The sequence below is a fragment of the Sinocyclocheilus grahami genome, unplaced genomic scaffold (assembly GCF_001515645.1).
Source record: "Sinocyclocheilus grahami isolate Dianchi unplaced genomic scaffold, SAMN03320097.WGS_v1.1 scaffold178.1, whole genome shotgun sequence".
Lineage (NCBI taxonomy): Eukaryota > Metazoa > Chordata > Actinopteri > Cypriniformes > Cyprinidae > Sinocyclocheilus > Sinocyclocheilus grahami.
The window spans coordinates 2,109,738-2,133,676 of NW_015505357.1; the positions used below are offsets into that span (position 1 = coordinate 2,109,738).

The 23,939-nt window shown below is 34.5% G+C and overlaps 1 protein-coding gene across 1 annotated transcript in view; it reads right to left on the reverse strand.

The window, feature by feature from the left end:
- LOC107594040 (rap guanine nucleotide exchange factor 3-like) overlaps positions 1-20,010 on the reverse strand; it is a 36,230-nt gene extending 16,220 nt beyond the window's left edge. The window contains exons 1-3 of the mRNA XM_016283968.1: positions 19,952-20,010; positions 15,292-15,359; positions 3,962-4,006 (exon numbers count right to left, since the gene is read on the reverse strand). Of these exons, the coding sequence (XP_016139454.1) occupies positions 3,962-4,006; positions 15,292-15,359; positions 19,952-20,006 (168 nt within the window). The 5' untranslated portion in view covers positions 20,007-20,010. The remainder of the gene's footprint in view (positions 1-3,961; positions 4,007-15,291; positions 15,360-19,951) is intronic.
- Between the last annotated feature and the right edge of the window lie 3,929 nt (positions 20,011-23,939).

The window sequence follows — 23,939 nt, forward strand, 5'->3', positions numbered from 1 at the left end:
TAAATAAAAAGAAAACAGATAGAATAGAAAAAGAATAGAACAAGCTAGTGTTTTTTTTTTCAAGAAAACAAGCAGTTATTAAATGAAGCGTGCAAGTTTAAAAGGGGCAAGTTTTTTTAAGAATAGAATTATAATAGAGAATGCTAGAGTTAGAGGGTCAAATAAAGATATTAATAATAGGCATACTAACTAGTGAGAATTGATACCTATACTAAAATGTTACCAAAATACTGTAAAACAGTAATATTGTAAAATGTTATTGTAATTTCAAATAATTTTCTATTTTAATATCTAAATATAAATTTAATGTATTCCTGTGATGACAAAGCTGAATTTTCAGCAGCCATTACTACAGAAAACATTCTAAAATGCTGATTTGGTGCTTAAGAAATTGTGTTGTGCTTATTTAGTTGTATTTTCATTGTCCTGCTTAATATTTTTGTGGAAATCATAATACATTTTTTTTTAGGATTATGAGTTTTACTTTGTTGTTGTTATGTTTTTCTGTAATAAATAGAAAGTTAAAAAACAGCATTTATTATAAACCTTTTGTTACAATATATAATTTAATGCATTCTTGCTAAATAAAAGTATTCATTTCTTTAAAAATAAAACTTTTGAATGGTAATATATATGTTCATCATGTTAACTTTGGACATGCTCCACTCATGTTTGAAAACCTGAAAGTGTCATATGAGTCTTAAATTTGAATGTATCTGTTATTTCACTTTGCAATTCTTTTTGTTAAATTGTTGACTTAAAACAATGTGCTTGTGCTATATTTACATATATACTTGTTTTTCGGATTCTCTCAGGTATGTCTTAAGGATCCCAGGAGAGCTCCAACCAAACTACCAGGTCATAGAACACGGGTTATGTGATGTCTCTCCACATGACTAAGGGTTTGTTCAGAGGGAAAGGGTGGTATTGTTCAAGTGTAGGTCAGATTACTATACACACAATGTAGAGGCAGCAGGGTAGCACTTACTGTACAATATAGGTATGTGATTATAAACTTTTAGTTCAGGGATATAGTTGGCTATAAAATAGATAAATTAGGTTTTGCCAAAATTGTAAGAATGATTTGCATTTGTAATTCATTAGGTTATATTTATAAAATATTTAAATAATTTGAATTAATTAATTATTTTAATTATAAGAACACTTAGTTTGATAATATTAATAATATATATATATATATATATATATATATATATATATAATGTGATCAAATATGTATAAAACAAAAACTTTTTTGTGGTGTGGTCACTACTGTACACCTCCTGAACTACTGAAAAACATCCTTATTGTTCATCCCTGTTTGAATATGAATAGCTGCTCAACAAAACAACAGAGCCTCACCCTACTGAGCTTTGCAAGCTTCTAACACAATACCTCAACTATAGAGACTTGTCGGGGATGTGGTTGTGCTTCCTTTGTCTACAAGTGTTAGTCACCCACATGCATTGGGTTTTGAAGTAGCAGCAGCACAGACCCGTCCTCCTCTGTTGTGTGGGGAGGAAACAGGCTGTGTTTTCCATCTGTGGGCGACGGTAACAGCGGAGGCAGTCGTGATGGTGTGACCTTGGTGAGCCGAGGGAAAGGCTTCGTTCTGTACAATACATAGCGAGCTCACAATAGAGGTGGGCAGGAATCATCATATCAGAAACACCGGAGCCACTCAGGACGCATTATGGTTATGAACTTATCAAGGATATTATTGTTAACTAAAGTATTAAATACTATTTTTGATTTAAAAAAAATACATTTTGTAAACTGAAGTAAAGCTGAAAAAAATATACATATTTATTAATATAAGCACTACCATTTCTAATAAAAAAAAAACTAAACTTAAAAAAAATGATATAAATGCAACCAAAATAGTAATATTAAAAAAGACAAAAGCAGAGAACGGAGTAACAGAATTACTAAAAATGTAACAAATGAAAACTGAACATTTAAAAATAAAATCTCATTCAAAATATAAACTATAATAGTATATATATAATATACATTTAATATAATTCTTATATTTTCTGCCAAGGTTAGGGTTTCAGAATACCCTTAGTTAGAAAACACTACTTATTGCCCTAAGTAGGAGTTATAATAATAATAGTGATGCTTGCCTTAAAAACACCAGTAATAACATAAAAGAGCTTGATGAAAACAGCTTTCCTTGTTCTCTTTCTGCTCAAAGGAACACACTCCAGGAATCACTGTGCCCACAAAAAAAACACTCCAGAAGCTGAGAGCATTCCACAGATGAAACGTCCTTCCAGAGCTCTGATAAACCACATTTAAATCCTTGGCAATATTGCCTTTACTCCCATCAGGCAATGGCCATACTCAAACGTGCAAGCCCAGATGTCTGCTTAAAACTATTGACTGAAAAACAAAAAGCATTTCAGCTGCATTTTCTCAGGTTTTTCATCCCCCCCCCCTCCCCCTCCCCTTGTGGTCAATGCAGAATCGCATAAGAAAAGAACTGAAAGGTGTGTGCAAAGGAAATAGGTATTTATGGTGATTAGAGTATTCTTTTAAGGCACAAAACAGGCTCATTCATTAGATAAGCAGAAACAATTGCTATGCATGTTCAGCTGCGAATAATTATTAGTTATCATTGACAATGCTTTGAGGAATGATAGATAAGGATGAACGAACTAAGGTGGGGTTTAGGTGGAGCATAAGGGGGGTTTAGCCTCTTAAATTCTCAAAATGTGCTCAGATTTGCAGATTTAATGATCTGAGCTGCTACTTTTACTGTAGGTAAACTCATTTGTTTCTAAATAGTTCCCATGAAATTTTAGGGGAACATCTTAAGACAACACTGGTACCTACATGATGCTGATACAGAGCTACTGACCTAGTTTAACAAGATTTTGAAGATACACTGTACATTTGAGAGCCAGTACAACAACATATTTACAGTGGCTTCCTCCCTCAGGGGCTCACATGATACTGAAGGGACATGTATTATATGAGCAGAGAGAGTTGACACTGCAACGCTAGAACCGCCTGTGGAAATATCTGCGAAAGAGCGGTGAAATGTGTATGCAATCCTACTACTTCACTTTTAGAAAACGAACCATTATGTACAGTATGCAATACAATTGCACAAAACATCACAAATTCATGATCAAAACACAGACATTGCATTTGCAATCCACTTGAAATGACACTCAGATGGAATGAAAGACCTGTGTTTTGAACATTATGATGAGTAATTATGGTTGTTTGTCAAAAACAACAACAAAATGTGTTTAAAATGAATCTGTTTTATCGGTTTATTGTGACCTTACCCGTCCCACAAGGGGAGTAATAATATTTTTCACGTTGTGTTTTGAGCCATATTTAGAATATCATCAGCCCTTTTATGTCCTTAACAATATTATACAGAGCGCCACCTTTATAATCTCTGTGCGCATGATATTATAACCACATAGCAGTCAGAGGTGTAAAGATAAAAGCATGCTTTCTGTTAAAGAGATGCCACACATCCCTATGAAGAGTTATACTGGAACTCATTTAAAGAGGTAGTTCACCTAAAAAGTCTAATTCCTTTATCATTTATTTAGTCTCATGTGTTCGTTCCAAACCTGTATGGCTTTCATCTGTGTAAGTTAGCATGCAAAAGCCTCATTTAATAGGTTCGTATGGCTCAAATTTTGGTCTCATCTTCACAAATTTATTGTTTGACTTCACAAGATTTCATTGTAGCTGATTTTATTGCACTTTTATCTCCTTTTTGAAGCTTTAGCCTTTATTCTTTGTAGAAGCATGAAAAACAATGACTACATTGCTTTAAAATCCTCCTTTTGTGTTCCACAGGAGAAAAAAGTCCTGATTTGGAATGACGTGAGGGTGAGTAAATGATTAGATTGATTTCGTTTTTGGGTGAACTGTCCCTTTAAGGCTTGTCAACATGTACAAAACCCAGGCCACTGTTCAAAGACCTTCATACCTGTTTGATGGTGTCTTGTGTATCCACGGCTTCTGGCAGAGGTGTCTGTGAGGAGAAAAACAGAGAGAGAAAGAGTTTAATGATAAGAATTGAGACTGCAGCGGAGTTCCTGCTCTAGCACTGTGGTGGCCTATAGGCAAGAACCAATCACTAAATCTAGTTTTATAGTATTATAGAGATTATACAATCAATCTGCGACTGGCAAAATGCCATTCTGTCCATGTACAGCATCAAAAGTATTAAAACACGTTACAACAAAGGCACCGAGGGCTAAAGAATGACAGAAGACATGCCAGACTAATGCTGCTGTGTGTGGTATTTGACACTAGCACTGCACATGATCTTTGCCACCTGCCTCCCTCTCAGCAAAGACTAATGAACTGCCATAATGTAATTAAGATTCACAAAGAATTTAAGAGGAATGTTTGGCTCTGTAAGCTTGCGTGGTGGAGGAGGGACAGAGACTGTCGTTAAGACTAAGAGGTTTATCCTTTGTTTTTGCAATACAGTTTGCTTGACTGATTGATTTTTTTTTAAATCTCACAATTCACCTTTTTCTTTCCCAATTCAGTATATCTTACAATTCTGATATTTTTCTTGCAGTTCTAAGAAAAAAAGTCAAATTTTCCAAGGTGTTAACTTGCATTGTGAGTTTATTCTGAGCAGAAAATTGTGAGATATAAACTCGCCTTTTTTCCTCAGAATAAATTTTTTTTATCTCACAATTTTGAGCTTATGAAATGATCAGAATTGTGAAAAAAAGTCAGAATTGTCAGAAAAAAAAGTCGCAATTACCATTTACATTTTTTAAAATTCCATGGCAGAAATGGGCTTCCATGGGTCTGGCCATTATTTTACAGAAGACAGTGATAAATATGACTAATTTCCTTTTGTGAAAATATTAAACATAATTAAAGTAAATTAAATGTTATATTAAATATTTGCAAGTAAAATAAATATTTAATACATAAAAAAAATATTTAAAAAAAATAAATAAAACAATTTTACATTATTATTATTAATATTAAACTAAATACTTTCAGTGATGTCAATGTCCAGCTCAGTTGAGTTTAAATAGTATCTGTGCAATCAAGTCGACGATTCAGCAGAACTGTGTACTATCTGTGAAATAATAAATTACTTTGAGACATATTGAAAAAGTTTATCTGCATAAACAATGACATAATGTGGCTATATAAGACTAACAATGACAGAATTTTCATTTTTGAGAGACCTGTTCCTTTAATGCTCATTATGTTGTTGAAAATTGAAATAGCACTAGAAGAGAGGAAGCATTCGAGTGATTTCAAGCAGCTGAACTGGACCACATACTTGAGAATGACCAGGTTGTAAGCATGCATATCTGATTGGATTCCTGCTCAAGAGGCACTCAAGGTTTTGGTTCTCTGTTCAGCCATTAACTAACAACAATTGCCAGCAGCTCTGATCTCTGTCTGCAATCAAGGGCCAAGAAAGGCTTCTCTCTCCTCTACATCATAAAAATCAGAGCATCAATGAGATTGAAGACAGAATAATGGATGAACTTTGTTTAAATATTTATTGGTAAGCTGTTAACCACCGGTGATTTAGATGCCCAAATGCTTTTTAGTTGTTGATTCTGCAATGAACTGACCTATAGAGGAATCTCTGGGTAATATCAAATATAATTCATCATATTGTATTTCATGGTACAGGTGGACACCCAGGCCCACACAGAATCTGTGCTAAAAAATTGGAATTCCTGTCACTCACAATGCAATACACAGCTTCCATGTAAGTTTATTAAATATGTTGGTCAAGAAATAACATTTAAAAAAAATAAAGTTTCCAAAAGGGTTTTTCGAAGTGCCATAGAAATACCATTTTGGATATCCAAAGTAACCTTTCAGCGAACAGTTCTTAAAAGACTTTGTTTCATAATTTTTTTAGTGTAAAGAAATTTTAAAGAACCCTTTTCCACTATATAGCACCTTTTTTTGCAATGGATTCCATGGAACTTAAAGATTCTTCATGGAACTATAGATTCTAATAAAGGACCTTTATTTTTAAGAGTGTATCAAATATTTTAAAATGTATTAAAACATTTTATCATGCTTAAATCCATTCTGCATACTGTCACCCAAAAGTGCAATTGCATTTGTTCAGTATTTTATAGAAAAATAATCTCTAGTCAATATATTTAACTCTGGTCATGCCCATGCCATATTTGAAAAGAACCTAATCATATCAGTTAATGACCAATGCAATTACATAAAAAATTTTTTTTTTAAATGAATCACTCTGAACCAGACTGAGCCAGTTTGACCAATTCTTTGATTCAAGAACCTGAATCAATTCACAGATTCAGATTGAGAGCAAGTTTTACTCTGCTCAAAAGCAGTATTGCAGTAGCAGATTGGATATTTTAGAGAAGAAAATGTACATTAGAAATTTTCATCACTTTTAATATTTAGATTTTTTAATTTAAACTTTTTCAGGCCTAGAGAACAAAATTTCCTTACATTTCCAGATTTTCCATGACACATTTTTTAGCCTTATTTGAGTTAGAGGGAGAATGTATGATACATTTGTTTTGAAATGTTACTGCAAGCTTCAGGCTTTCTCTCGGGAGCTGTACTTGCATGACTAGAAAATAGCTGCAGGGGAGCGTTACCATGATGACCAAGTGAACCAACTTGAATCATTAAGGACTTGAGCTACCAGTTGAGATGCTGCCAGCATAGTTTTCTAACCTTCTGACAAAGAGAAACTCTCCACAGTCTTCATCCGCCCGAATTCCACCTGATTCCCCTCTGCCCATATGGCGGAGAGTCCATAACTCCGTTTTTATGAGGCATTGCCAGACTCTGTTCCCATGGCAGGTGTTACTCAGCATCAGCTGACTAATGCTGTGAAGCTGCTATTTATGGGCTTGCATCTGTATCTTTATAGGTTTTGTGAAAAGTAATCTTTCGTTTTTAACCTGTGTGAACAGTCCCTTACAATTACAATGGCTCATGGTTATTATAATAATACTTAAGGCTTTCTCCTTTCTCGCTCCTTTCAGGATAGTTCTGTCATAATTTAGTCACTCTAATGTCGTTCATAACCTAACCTGGCATTCTGTTAAATGACACCACTATGAGCTAAACATCTCCTTTTGTGTTCCACAGAAGAAAGCAAGTCATATGGGTTTGCAACAACATGCGGGTGAGTAAATCCTGACAGAATTTTACTATTCCTATAACCGCTACACCACACCACACCACCTAGGGAGTTAATGCAGCAGACGCCCACAGAAAACGCATCAGCCAGTCAACAGTGCAAACATTTAAGACTAATGTATCGTTTCTCGCGAAGATCTTATAAGGATAAGCTGATAGGTTTTTTTTTTCTCCGCATTTTCCCTGCTTGGTTTCCTTTCAACAGCAGCAGCAATGGACAGTAAAAATGGTTGGATGATTCTCAGGTGATCAGGTTCACTGCATCCTCATGCCTGATTAGACTTAGTATAAGGTTGGCCAGCATGGAGATCTATCCACCCTGTGGCTCTGTTGACTGAGTAAACTGTGTAGAGTGAAACTACAGCTGGCTGGATCACATGTTCCAGTACAAGAAGGGAAATTACACAGGGATATTGACTGTAAGTCTGATGAAGGTGCTGGGAAGTATTTGAAATCACATGATTGTGAAATGCTATTGACGGGTGTCTTTATTCCTTTACTTTATCGAGTGTCCAAATTAGTCATATAATTGCTGATAGATAGATAGATAGATAGATAGATAGATAGATAGATAGATAGATAGATAGATAGATAGATAGATAGATAGATAGACGCTGTTAAATTGGATTTACATTATTCGGTATTTAGTAAGATGTAGTTCTAAATGTAAATGGCTGCATCTCAAGCTTCATGGCAGTAAAAAAAAATTATAAATAAATTAAAGATGACTTGCCATTTATCTTAGAAACTCTTATGGGAATCCCACTTATGTGGTGGACACAAATGTATTACAGTGTGACTAATGCAGGACAGTCTTAAAGAAATAGTTCAACCAAAAATGAAAATTTGATTTGTTTTGTACTGCCTATGCTTATAAACTGTGCTTGATCTGTGCAGACATCTCTCCCGATTCAGACAAGATGCCCTTTTCACTGGATAAACCAGCATTATGAATAGAGGACTCATATTTTAGCTGGAAGCAATGGTTTGTTTGAAGTAAAAAAAAAAAGTTTTAATTATGGATTTTTTTGGAGTTGTGTGGATTATTGTGATGTTTTTATCAGCTGTTTGGACTCTCATTTTGACGGCACCCATTCACTGTAGAGGATTCACTGGTGAGCAAGTGATATAATGCTAAATTTCTCAAAATCCGTGCTGATGAAGAAACAAACTCATTTACATCTTGGATGGCCTGAGGGTGAGTAAACTTTAAGCAAACTTTCATGTAAACTATTTCCTTTAAGACAAATGTCTCAGTCTAAAGTTTGGTTTTGTACCGTATTCTGACAAAATATACATAATTTCAGGTGGAACAAACCTCCAGAAAATACAGATTACAGATAACAGATTAAAGTCAACCCTGATAAGAGTGCAGACAGTGGCACATTGACACAACACATGGATATCTTTTTAACTAGGGCTCTTTATCTCTTTCTCAGGGGGTCCTCAGGCAACATGAGGTGTTTCATCCTGAGACACAACCCTTATTGCTGGAATGTAGAAGAGGAAAAGGGGGTCCAGTATCTTGATATATAAAAGACCACCACTCCATAACATCTAATAGTCAGCAGTGCAGAAACTACATGTCCTAATTGGACAAACTGTTTACCTTGTGTATTTGAAGACATGGATAAGTATGGGAGTAAACGTGCAGGTTAATCAATGTTCAGTGTAATATGAAGGTGGGAAAGCACCATTAAGGTTTACACAGTGTCCATATGTTTCCTCATCCCGTGTTTATGAGTATTTTGTTTTCTTTTTGATATTGATATGAAAGTCACATGACCAAAACCAACCGAAAAGAATGTAATCTAAAGAGATCAGTCAGTCTCTTTTTGAATTGAGATCCTTCGCTTTGGTAAAAATGCTCATTATATGAGATTTACTCTGTAGTTCACTCAAGTTCACTATGGTCTACACTGGTGTGGGTCTTCCTGTGCACATTCTTTTCCAAACTGTAAGGGAACAAACCTTAAGATGGACAATGAACAATACGCTATAAATAACTCATCCTTGATTAACCCTTTAACAACATGTAAACACAAAATCATATACAACAACAATAGTAAGCTCTGCTCTCCCTGACTGTTTGAGGTCATGTTCAATGTCTGAGGGGCTTTGGTTAAGTGTCTTAGCCTCCGGCTTCACATCATTTGGCATTGGTTTCAATGCCATCTTCCCTTCACACATATCCTGACTGACACACACACACAAACACACTTCATTAGCTATACAGAGTCAATAGGTTGTTCTGAGATAACTGTACCTGCATGTATTCAGAATGGAAATATTGTTTGGGTTATTCCAAGAAAAGGGTGCCAATAAACAGCAGACACCAACATTTAATGTCTTATCATTAAACAGGTATTTTTTAATTTTGCCATATTTTTCCATGAAGATGGGATTTTTAAGCACACTTCAAAGCAAGTTTATTTAACTTGAGATTGCAGAATGTAATTTATTAACACTTAAAACATTCTTTGAATGAAGAAAGATACTTTAAAAAAACAAAAAAAGAGCATTACCTTTTCAAACAAGCTCCCATTTCATGGAATAACCAGATTATAGAAGTTTCTCTTTCGTTCTTGACAAATAACAATTCGACTTTTTTTTAAAGAATTTATTTCTGCCCACTTACCCAGCTGATTCCTCGAATCTGAGGTGTTGCCTTACTGGTACACCGATCTGGAAAGACTTGGTAATTATAGCTCCGAAAAAGATGCATGTTTCAGCCAGGTCCGATATATGAAAAATTATTTTACTTAAAGATCATCTGTTGCAGCAGCACATGTCGAAATCTACATGTCCAGTAAGGATTTGACAATCCCTGTTTAAGGACAACCGGACCTGCACGCTGCATTCCTGTGTGCGTGTGATCTCCAGCCTCCGAATGCCATTAAAACCTGCTGCTCGCTGTCAGACGTGCCACCGCCTTCTCACCGATCCAGCCGAGGCGCCGCCCCTCGCTCCCGCTCCCGCCTACTACACTAACCACTGCAACCAGCATCCGCATGGATTAGCCGCAGGTGATTGTTTACATTAAAATTGTAAAATCATATGTTACCCTGTTCCAAAAAAACAGTCATAAGGGTACATTTTTTGAAACTGAGATTTATACATAATCTGAAAGCTGCACAAATAAGCTTTCCTTTGATGGATGTTTGTTAGGATATAGGACAATATTTGGCCGACAACTATTTTAAAATCTGTTGAAAAGTTTTTTTTTTTTTTTTTTTAGAAAATCGCCTTTAAAGTTGTCCAAGTTCTTAGCAATGGATAGGCCTATTACCTAATCAAAATGTAAGGTTTAATACATTTACGGTAGGAAATGCAATGTATTGTTGGCTATTTCTACATATATTCCAGTGCTAATTATGACTGGTTTTGTGGTCCAGGGACACATATAGCCTTTTGTTAACTGGAATACTTGGTCAGACTAGTTCTGAAGAGACAATTGTAGCGTGGATGTGTTTATATTAGTGCTGTCAAACGATTGATCGCGATTAATCGCATCCAAAATTAGTTTTTATTTACATAATATACGTGTGTATACTGTGTATATTTATTATGTATATGTAAATACAAACACATGCATGTATATATTTAAGAAAAATATGTTGTTTATATATTAAATATATTTTTATATAGGCCTAATATAAAATATAAGAATATAAATGTATATACATGTAAATATTTTCAAAATATATATTGTATGTGTGTGTATTTATATATACATTATAAATATACACCGTACACATACATATATTATGTAAACAAAAACGTTTATTTTGGATGTGATTAATCATTTGACAGCACTAGAACTGGCTCTAGGGTTAGTTATGATGGGGGAAGTTGTCACACGGGCTGAAGTGTGAACATTAGCCCCGGACTCCACTATGCCTATATGCTAAATTATTATCATATTCATATACCATGGTATTAAACCAGGGTTATTATAGTTTACTAAAACCACAACCTTTAAAAAAACACATTTTCATCACTTGAAATAAAAATGAACGTTAATTTGAAATAAAATAAAGTATTAAAAACCTAGTTTTTTCTTAAAATGTAATTAAATATAGCTTAACGGTTATCAAATTTATTTTAAAACTTGCAGTTTTATTTCAGATACCTGTATATTGATGTATACAGTTTTATATACAGTGTTTTGACATTTCTAACCATTTGAATGTGCATGAACGAATGATCTGTTAAAGTACCCATGAAATCAAAGTTAAAGTTTTTTGGGTGTTAGTATCAATATGTTAGTCTTAAGGTTATCTATAAGGCAGTGTGCTCCAAAACAGTGACAAAATTCACATTTAGAAGATATAAGCATTCAAAGCTTGCAGTTCGTCACTTTAGCCAAAATGGCTCAACGATTTTTTTGACGTCACATCGTACTTCAGCTTCTCATCAAACTTTCTGACCAATCAAATGCTCTCTAGAATCCGACGCGCCCGCCCCCTACACTATAAAATAGACGCTGAAGCCGCGGCTGAAATCGGTCACTTGTCCACAGAATTAGTATTTTCTGTACAGTGATTGGCACGTAGTGCACTATATAGGGAACAGGGAACGATTCCACCGCACACACACCCTGCTCCGGTCCAGAGACACGATAGCACGGAGCGGATCACATGCGCGAGTCGGCGCAGACCACAAAATGTATCATCATATACAACAACAATAGTAAGCTCTGCTCTCCCTGACTGTTTGAGGTCATGTTCAATGTCTGAGGGGCTTTGGTTAAGTGTCTTAGCCTCCGGCTTCACATCATTTGGCATTGGTTTCAATGCCATCTTCCCTTCACACATATCCTGACTGACACACACACACAAACACACTTCATTAGCTATACAGAGTCAATAGGTTGTTCTGAGATAACTGTACCTGCATGTATTCAGAATGGAAATATTGTTTGGGTTATTCCAAGAAAAGGGTGCCAATAAACAGCAGACACCAACATTTAATGTCTTATCATTAAACAGGTATTTTTTAATTTTGCCATATTTTTCCATGAAGATGGGATTTTTAAGCACACTTCAAAGCAAGTTTATTTAACTTGAGATTGCAGAATGTAATTTATTAACACTTAAAACATTCTTTGAATGAAGAAAGATACTTTAAAAAAACAAAAAAAGAGCATTACCTTTTCAAACAAGCTCCCATTTCATGGAATAACCAGATTATAGAAGTTTCTCTTTCGTTCTTGACAAATAACAATTCGACTTTTTTTTAAAGAATTTATTTCTGCCCACTTACCCAGCTGATTCCTCGAATCTGAGGTGTTGCCTTACTGGTACACCGATCTGGAAAGACTTGGTAATTATAGCTCCGAAAAAGATGCATGTTTCAGCCAGGTCCGATATATGAAAAATTATTTTACTTAAAGATCATCTGTTGCAGCAGCACATGTCGAAATCTACATGTCCAGTAAGGATTTGACAATCCCTGTTTAAGGACAACCGGACCTGCACGCTGCATTCCTGTGTGCGTGTGATCTCCAGCCTCCGAATGCCATTAAAACCTGCTGCTCGCTGTCAGACGTGCCACCGCCTTCTCACCGATCCAGCCGAGGCGCCGCCCCTCGCTCCCGCTCCCGCCTACTACACTAACCACTGCAACCAGCATCCGCATGGATTAGCCGCAGGTGATTGTTTACATTAAAATTGTAAAATCATATGTTACCCTGTTCCAAAAAAACAGTCATAAGGGTACATTTTTTGAAACTGAGATTTATACATAATCTGAAAGCTGCACAAATAAGCTTTCCTTTGATGGATGTTTGTTAGGATATAGGACAATATTTGGCCGACAACTATTTTAAAATCTGTTGAAAAGTTTTTTTTTTTTTTTTTTTTAGAAAATCGCCTTTAAAGTTGTCCAAGTTCTTAGCAATGGATAGGCCTATTACCTAATCAAAATGTAAGGTTTAATACATTTACGGTAGGAAATGCAATGTATTGTTGGCTATTTCTACATATATTCCAGTGCTAATTATGACTGGTTTTGTGGTCCAGGGACACATATAGCCTTTTGTTAACTGGAATACTTGGTCAGACTAGTTCTGAAGAGACAATTGTAGCGTGGATGTGTTTATATTAGTGCTGTCAAACGATTGATCGCGATTAATCGCATCCAAAATTAGTTTTTATTTACATAATATACGTGTGTATACTGTGTATATTTATTATGTATATGTAAATACAAACACATGCATGTATATATTTAAGAAAAATATGTTGTTTATATATTAAATATATTTTTATATAGGCCTAATATAAAATATAAGAATATAAATGTATATACATGTAAATATTTTCAAAATATATATTGTATGTGTGTGTATTTATATATACATTATAAATATACACCGTACACATACATATATTATGTAAACAAAAACGTTTATTTTGGATGTGATTAATCATTTGACAGCACTAGAACTGGCTCTAGGGTTAGTTATGATGGGGGAAGTTGTCACACGGGCTGAAGTGTGAACATTAGCCCCGGACTCCACTATGCCTATATGCTAAATTATTATCATATTCATATACCATGGTATTAAACCAGGGTTATTATAGTTTACTAAAACCACAACCTTTAAAAAAACACATTTTCATCACTTGAAATAAAAATGAACGTTAATTTGAAATAAAATAAAGTATTAAAAACCTAGTTTTTTCTTAAAATGTAATTAAATATAGCTTAACGGTTATCAAATTTATTTTAAAACTTGCAGTTTTATTTCAGATACCTGTATATTGATGTATACAGTTTTATATACAGTGTTTTGACATTTCTAACCATTTGAATGTGCATGAACGAATGATCTGTTAAAGTACCCATGAAATCAAAGTTAAAGTTTTTTGGGTGTTAGTATCAATATGTTAGTCTTAAGGTTATCTATAAGGCAGTGTGCTCCAAAACAGTGACAAAATTCACATTTAGAAGATATAAGCATTCAAAGCTTGCAGTTCGTCACTTTAGCCAAAATGGCTCAACGATTTTTTTGACGTCACATCGTACTTCAGCTTCTCATCAAACTTTCTGACCAATCAAATGCTCTCTAGAATCCGACGCGCCCGCCCCCTACACTATAAAATAGACGCTGAAGCCGCGGCTGAAATCGGTCACTTGTCCACAGAATTAGTATTTTCTGTACAGTGATTGGCACGTAGTGCACTATATAGGGAACAGGGAACGATTCCACCGCACACACACCCTGCTCCGGTCCAGAGACACGATAGCACGGAGTGGATCACAAAATGTATCGTAGCTATTTGAATTCTACACAGCATGCTATATTTTATTGCGATATGGATGAGATTGTGGCGGGCATACACTGTCAAGGCTTTACGGAGCTCAAGGGCTCTAGCCCAAGCTGTGATATAAACGAACGCTACTGGCTTTTTAAAAAAGGGGCGGGGCTGCTTGATATGTCCCGCCCTGTCTTCCTGTTTCAGTTAAAATGACGTCAACACATAGAGTAACGCTGCGTGTTTCTAAGCATTTCAGGGGACCTTTAAGCATAATAATATGTTGGGACAGCAATGAACATTATGAGATAAAGCAAAGGTTTTTAAGTGGAATAAAAACAGCATCTTATTCCGTTGTTTTGAAGGATTATTTCATCTTCCTCCAGAAAAGTAGAAATTTGCATAACAAAACTCTGCATCAAGCAGTAAAAGAACCGCTAGAGCAGGCAAAATATGTTTAGCTGGTGCGTTTAACACGGTCTCTCCTTCAGCGCTCTTATCTGTGTGTTCCAGCTGCATGATAAACCTTGAGGGGGTGAGGATCAGGGGGCGTGTCCATAACCCACCTTACTTACTAATGCAGGTGCCAAGGTTGGAGTGAAGGAGTAAATGAATAGGAAATTGCAGCACTGGCTAGGATAAAAATCCTTCTGACGTTTGAATAGTTATTTTACCCAACACCTTTTTAAATGAGTTTTGAATGTTTACATTCTAGTAAAATGGGTTTGCTTCAGTGTTTGATTTAGAGTTTGTGCATTAGAGAAGCATGAATTACCCCAGGCAGTGCAAAGAAAAAAGCAACTAATAGTTGAGTTCATATGTGCACACAGACATTGTTAAGGAAGTTATTTTTGACGTTCTGTACCTTTTTAAGGGACGAGCGCAGAGACGACCGGAGGACTGTGTCTTCTGAGCACATGATTGCTGGAGCCTCTGAGGAGACAAAAGTAAAGAAAGAGAGGAAGTCAGTACTGTTTGATTCAATCTGCTCTCCGTTTTACTGTTACATCATGTTATTTCCCATCTCATGCTTAATATTGTGAGATCTCATGACTCCCACAAAACCCAGTGGCTGGATATTGTGAACTCAGATAAATAGTATTGTGTTCTAGCTGTTTATTTCTATACTTGCAAGATGCTCCAAAGATAGAAACTCAAGCTCTTTTTCAAAATCTAGTGAGCTGCCTCACTGTCTAGCAGCTGCTCGTAACATCCTAACTCAAACAAACCTTAAAATGTTATTATTCATTAAATGATATTCAGTAAATGTATGTTTATATAATAAATAAATGAATAAATAATAAAACATTATATAAGATATTTCATATGTACTGTATATATCAGTGTTACCTTACATACACATAAAATTGAATAATTATTTAAATACAAGTAATAATTAAAATATTTATAAATATAACATTTATTTATATATTTAGAATATATTTGAAATAATATACCATGTATTTTAAAATAAATATATGCATAAACATATATATTTTTTATATTACTATATGTATTTTCCTTGTCCGCCATCAGGTTTTCAACAGGCTTGTCGCAGGCAGTCTATTCTTGGATTGCCTTATCCTTGATTATATGCAGTGCTGTCTTAGATTTGAGCTAAAACAGGTTATCTTAAAAGGCAGCCTATTTTGCTGCCTGTTATTTGGAGCAACACTGCCAAAAGATGCTGTCTAGGTGAACAGCTCACAAGGATTGGAACAGCACTTATATTAACCTTAGTGTCCCATGCTAACGATATTATTATTATTTACTAAAATGTATTATCTTTTTAAGGAATGAATGCCATTTACTTTAATGGGCAGTACTGTACAGTATGTCCTCCCCACCCACAGGCCACGTTGGGGACAATCTTAAGACATATCCCACCCTGAGAATGTCCATGTGGCTGGAGGTCAGGGAACATTACATAATACTTGTTTAGACCCCAGCTATTGTTTCAGGAGAGTGGGCTTCCCTTTCTGGAGGACTGAAGTATAACAACATTGAGTCACTTGACTGTTTTGGGGAGTTTTTCAGCCACTGCTGTTCCACTCAGTCCAAAATGCTGGAATAACAAGATCTGAATACAGTATGTTGCTGCTCTTTTACACTTGTATGTTAAAAATTACAGATTGGGGATCAAAACACGCAGCACAGCATAACAAACAGAAAAGCGGTTTTGTGTATACTTGCAATCCAAGCTGTAAACACCTTGATAAGTGTGTGTGAGGCCTCACAGATATGTCTTTTGGGCTAAATTAGTTAGAAGCAAAATTATGTGATAATGTGCTAAACTCCTAATGATTATGTTGTAACTAGGTGGTTGCAAAGAGTCCTTGAATTAGCAAATGTTTTTGGAAGCTTGTCCCTGTTTTGGCTCTGTTCACCTGCCTTCCTCCACAAGGGCCCCAGAAATATATCTCAACTGTTGTCCTCGGTTTATTATCTCTGTCAGCATCTCTCTCCAAAACAGAAACGACTGCTGAAGCAAAGCAGTCAGTGTTTCAACATGAGCACGACACAGCCTGCAGTTGCGTGAGTTGTAAATGTACAGTATGGTAACTTTAATGAATGGTACATTTTGAAGTCTCATGACTGAATGGATTTAGAGGCTCAAATCCCTTGAAATGAACCTAGCATGAAAAATATCTTGTTTTAAACATATTAAATGCATGCACTCCTTAAATAAAGATTTATATATATTTGGCCTGCACACATCAGAGGTCTTTTTTGACATTTAGAACCGTACAAAAACATAATTTTGACTTAATTTGTTGAACCGCACTCTTAAAAATAAAGGTGCTTCAAAAGGTTCTTCACAGCGATGCCATAGAAGAACCATTTCTGGTTCCACAAAGAACCATTCAGTCAAAGGTTCTTTAAAGAACCATCTCTTTCTTACCTTTTTATAATCTGAAGAACCTTCTTTCGCCACAAAGAACCTTTTGTGAAACAGAAAGGTTCTTCAGATGTTAAAGGTACTTTATGGCATCATGAAGCACCTTTATTTTTAAGAGTGTGATGTTCAATGTAGTAAAAGCATATAATGGTTGGTTAATTTTAATTAACAAAATGTAATATTTAGTCAAAATTGTCCCATATTTTGCTCCCTACTTTTCGTTTTCCCATTACAAAAATGTAAATAATCTTATTTTGACTTTTTTTCTTTCATTTACAGGAAATATAAACAAACCCCCAAACTATTCATTCATTTTATTTATTGTCATTTTGTAAAATGTTAAATGAAGATTACATAATCACACAAGTCAGAGATTTAAATGTCCTGAATTTTGGAGAAAAAAAATCTTTCTAAAAATGTCAAACCTCATATAAATTGAATAACTATTAAAACATTAAACAGCTTATATTATATTAGTTTGACCTCCTAAGGTTGATGATCAGCATTTTCTAAAGCTGAAGTGCCTTCTTTCACTGGATATTGAATCTTTTTTTTTTCTGGTTTGATTTTCAGGCCTTATTTTGTACCCTGCTTTTGGAAAGTGCCATACACGGTAGTATTCAAGCATGCATTTGTGTGCTCACAGGAACAACAGAGAATACAACGCTATGTGATTTGATGTTCACAAACTCTGATCATGAGTTCTAAAACTCGCAAAACAGGCATTCACTTCCAGAGAACAGTATTAGTTGTGTCTTACCGAATCTGTTTTTCTTCTTAGCAGACAAGATCTGTTTAAAGAACGAAAGCATTCTGCCATGTATATCCTCCATGTACGTCGTGCTCCACAGCAGCTAATGATATAAACCCTAAGGCCCAGCGATGCAAATTAAAGTAAGAAGATCCACAATTGCTCCTTTTAGCTGTGTGCCTGACTGCTTGTCTGAATATGTGAAAGTGTATTCCTGTATGTTTATGTGTGTGTGTGTGTCAGTGGTTGGCTATGACAGAACTCAGAAATCCAGTTCTCCTGCATGTGACCCTCACAAGGCACTTGAACGTGTAGTTTGTATCAGATGAGAAGCACTCGTTTAACTCAGATCAGATAGCAAGAGACACTTTGTCTGCCACTTTTTTCGACGGTCAGCATGTGTCTGTGTGCAGTGTAGATGTAAAGATGTAGATGCCTTTTAAGATATGTACTTGCTACATTGAGAACATTTTAAACACGATATTTTAGATTAAGATCAACTCACATAGACAATAATCTATTAAGTCCCAGACAGTTAACCTATTGGACAGCTGGAAGATCTGTTTTGCAAAGCCTTATACTTAATTACCTACAAAATATAATCGCAGTGGAATAATTTATTGTATCCCTTAAATATCCTATTGTTTTTGTGTACTATTTTGTGTCATTTGTACTGTTGCCTGTTTTGGCCAGGACACTCTTGTAAAAGAGATTTTATTGGTTAAAGGCTGAATAATTTAAATAATTTTTTATAATTATATTTATATGTTAATAATTATAATTTATTCAATTTATTTTAAGATATATAAAATATATAGAAATAAGTACATGTATTAATTTTATTTACACAACCTGCGTGTGTGTCAAGTCAGAGGAGGAGGGGCCGGGTGAAAAAAACCCTCTACAATATTTTGAATTTACATACAGCACCTTTAAAAAGTCACCTGTGCTTAATTAAAAAAAAAATAATACATTAAACTAGATTTAGGGTGGATTTAGATATTTTCAACAGTTTTGTATGTCAGGCAAACAATTTTAAAAGTAGCATTTACAATTTTAGGTGTCGTTCATGTTGCTAGCATGAAAGAATTTGTTATTGGCCAAAGTTTCATATTTAGGGTTAGGGTTAGTTTGTTCAAATCCATAACCCAAACGATGAGCAGTAGTGCTGCTTGACTTAGTTTGCCCTCTAGTGTGCATTTATAGCTATTACATTTTGTGACTGTTTTATAGTATGCTCCAAAAATCTTAGTACTTTACACTTCCATAAAGTATCCAGAAAGTTCACAAATAACTAGTTTTAACTGGCAGACCAGTGCTACATTTCTAGAAAAGAAAAATCACATCACAGAGATTAAAATACAGCGAGAAAACAAGCACACAGTTCCTTTGGGAAAGGGTGTAGGACTTCCTGCAACAAATCACAGCCTTTTGCAATCAATCTTCAACTCCCCGTAGATTCCCAATGCAACACAATTTTAAATGAAACAAAAATCACACAGATTCCATTCCAGTTAACGGGACATTAATGTGTGTGATTTTTGTTTCACATATGCACACGAAGACTGTTTTCCATCCCTTTGTAATTCCAGAACACTATGTGATTTTACATGCTCATAAATCCTGTCATTCCAAATCAGCTTTTCCTTCCCATACCAACTGAGCGCCTGCTTCTTAGAAAGAGGATCTCTGTTGCCCATGGAGGAAGGAAATATTGTTTATATTGGAAGTCCAGTGAAATATGAAGTGATGAAAACACACGGAGGGAGATGGTGAAAAGAGAGAGATGTTTTAAATGCACACCTCCTCACCCACATCTAATCATGTGTGACTTCCTGTTTTCTATTTGGGGTCTTCTGTAAATTCACAGCTCACCTTCTTGCGCTCGCTTGTCACCCAGCAGTCTCTTAAGTCTCTTTCCCAGCATCATGATGAATCACAGGCCCCGCAGAATTTCCCAAAGTTATTTGACAATTTTTGAGCATTTAAAAAAAAAAAAAAAAAATTGGGTACATTCATGGGCACCATTGGCAATAAATAGGTTATTTTCATTGCCATTGAAGTGAAATAACTGAACATAAACAAACATAGGAGCCTGAGAAAAATGCTAATTAATTTTAGAAGAAAATTTCAAATGGCACTTAGAGGCTTTTGCATCTGAACTCTTCTCATATATATATATATATATATATATATACATAAATAAAACGGCAAGCAAGACAATAAATTAAACATTTAAATTTTAAAATAGTGATGAAAACACACGGAGGGAGATGGTGAAAAGAGAGAGATGTTTTAAATGCACACCTCCTCACCCACATCTAATCATGTGTGACTTCCTGTCTTCTATTTGGGGTCTTCTGTAAATTCACAGCTCACCTTCTTGCGCTCGCTTGTCACCCAGCAGTCTCTTAAGTCTCTTTCCCAGCATCATGATGAATCACAGGCCCCGCAGAATTTCCCAAAGTTATTTGAGAATTTTTGAGCATTTAAAAAAAATAAAAAATAAAAAAGGGTACATCCATGGGCACCATTTTAGGCAATGTGTTAAAACAGTTACTTAGAGGCTTTTGCATCTGAACTCTTCTCATATATATATATATATATATAAGAATTTATAATTTAATTTTAATTACTAAATTGCTAAATATAGAAATAAATGTATTAATTTAATTAATGTATTTATTAATCAATATAATTGTAATGGATATTTTATTACAGTATTTTAAAATATTTGTATTATTATTATTAAACATGACATTTTGAAGTAGAAAAACTGAAATAGTATTTTCTTGTAAAATGTATTCCAATAATCTTTGTTATATACTTGTAATATTTACAGTGAAATACAATCTGCCTTTTTTTTATCAACACTGTCAGTTACCTTAAAATGTGTCGTGGTACATATTTAAATGATTTTGATGCAGATTTTGTTCAGAAGTATTCAAAAATTCTAATTATCTAATGAAATTATTACTAGTTATATAATTAAAGTAATTTTTCAGGGTCAGATAAAGCTACACTTATTACACAAGGTAAATGTGGTTGCATCTGTTGGTGATAGATTCCATAAACACACTTACTGTACCAGTATGTCTGGTCCGTCTGTAGATGATGTTGGCAGTGTTTTCTTTTTTTTTCCAAATAGTTTTCTTCAGTGCCAATCAGGACAGTCTTGTCTTTCTTGTCTTCAAGGCGAGCGTCTTGTGAAGTATCGATCTTTGTATGACTTTTTCATTCTCTTTATCACTCACTCGATCTCTTTATGTCTGTTTGTGTTGTCTGTGAAGCATACAGAGGAAACCACCGAGTGTTGATCTAATTTGAATTGCTGAAGCCACCGAGTTACCGGCTTCCTGCCGCACTCTGATTGGTGACACAAAATGTGGCTTTGTGTTCATTTCATGAAGGCTGACCTATGAAGGTGTGTCTTGAAGCTTGATGACACTTGTTGTCTTCCATTTCCTTGAATTACATTAAAACCCATAGTATTCCGGTTCTCAACAGTGACCGGGGGAAATGGGGCCAAAGTACATCTGTGGCCTCTTGATTTGGTTCAGTCCTCTCTGGCCTTTCATTCTGTTTACATGGGCATCAGCATCTGTCTGGCCAAAGATGTGTGCTCATGCTTAATCAATGCTACTTGAGATCATCATTTTGAATGCATACCTCCAATTTTTGTGCTGTTTATACAGTTATAACATCATGCTGTCATACACCTTTTACATGATCACATTTTGTATTCATAAATTAATAATGAATAATTAATTGTATTTGATGTAGTTGTAATTTATATATAATACCCAAAGGCATGGCATTTGTTGCTTGTGTATTCATGTGCTAAGGACAATAAAGCGAATAGGTTGCAAGGAACAATTAGTGAATGATGTCAGCCTGATCAATTTTGGGTGTAGCATTTCTTCTATTCTGTTATGGAATTGCATGCATGATCTGCTCCCGCCAGTTTTTACCACCTACACTACCAGTCAAAGGCTTTTGAACAGTACGATTTGTAATGTTTTTTTAAAGAAGTCTCTTCTGCTCACCAAGCCTGCATTTATTTGATCCAGAGTACAGCAAAATCACATTTTGAAATATTTTTACTATGTAAAATAACTGTTTTGAATATATTTTAAAATGTAATTTATGTGATTTCCAAGCTGAATTCTTAGCATCATTAATCCAGTCACACGATCCTTCAGAAATCATTCTAATATTCTGATTTGCTGCTAGAAAAAACATTATTATTACGTTGAAAACAGCGGAGTAGAATTTTTTTCAGGGTTCTTTGATGAATAGAACGTTCAGAAGAACAGCATTTATCTGAAATAGAATTTTTTTGGTACGATTATGCCTTTATCATCCCTTTTGATCAATTTAAAGCATTCTTGCTAAATAAAAGTATTAATTTCTATAACTTAAATTAATGTTTTATTTATTAATAAGTAAATACATTTTTTGTTCAAAAATAATACTTACTAAAGAACCTCTAAACAACCTTTTTATTTCAGATAAATGCTGATCTTTGGATCTTTCTATTCATCAAAGAATCCAGAAAGAAATGTACTCATCTGTTTTATATATTGTTTTGCTTTTAAATTGTATGTTTCTTGAGCAGCAAATCAGCATATTAGAATGATTTCTGAAGGATCATGTGACACTGAAGACTGGAGGAATGATGCTGAAAATGTAGCTTTGATCACAGGAATAAATTACATTTTAAATATATATTCAAATAGAAAACAGTTATTTTAAATTGTAAAAATATTTCACAATATTACTGATTTTGCAAATAAATGCAGACTTGTAAAATAAATAGTATATGATAATTAATATTTAAATAATGAATTTTTTTTCAAACTAATTAAATAAGCAGTTTTTGTGTACTCCTTTTGATTAAACTTCCTCTCTCCCAAAACTTTGCACTCAAGATTTTGAAATTGTAAATGAAACCGATTATTGGAGTAAGAAAGTACTTTCCAGTTTTTCTATTTAAAATGTTTACGTTTAATTCCAAGTGTTACATGAAAATCTATAAAAAAAACCTTGGCAAAATGTACTGTATTAATATTAAGGAATTTTCCATATTCATATTTTACAGGTGTTTTATGTGAGTGAAGTGACATGTGGCCAAGTATGGTGACCCATACTCGGATTTTGCAAATAAATGCAGACTTGGTGGGCAGAAGATAATTCTTTATTCTTTAACATTAAAAGTCTTACTGTTGAAAAAAAGCTTTTGACTGGTAGTGTACATTTGCAATTGAGAAGATGCTTTTTTTTGTTTCATAATCACTGTAGAGCTGTGAGAATGAGTTTGACAGGTAGATGGAAAACCACTGAGCAAAGATCAAACAGACTAAAACCACCATCTTCAGTGCTGCACAAACAACAAGAGAAACATGTGACATTATGTGTGTCACCTCTAAATGTTTACACACTTTTCCACACTTTTAGATTATTACTTTTTGTTTGTTCAGGCTGGTCGATTTATTTATACATACATTTAAACATTGACAACCAAAAAATATATATATATATTGCATTCCTATTTCATATTTGATGTATTTCCATTGATTTTTGCAATCTTCAATCAAACTTTATGCCCAATTTATACTGTAATTATTTACAATAAATAATGTGTGTTTAATTAGCATATACACTCATTAAATTCCCAGCAATGAACGCACATTTAATGCTAAATTCGTTTTTTGGAGCACACTGCGATTAGCCACTGCTGACATGATGGAAATGACAGTAGTTATGAGTTATTCTATGAAATGCGAACCATTTATTTTCACAACATTTAAAGTACACAAATACAAGTATTTTGAAAGCCTATATATATATATATAATTCAATA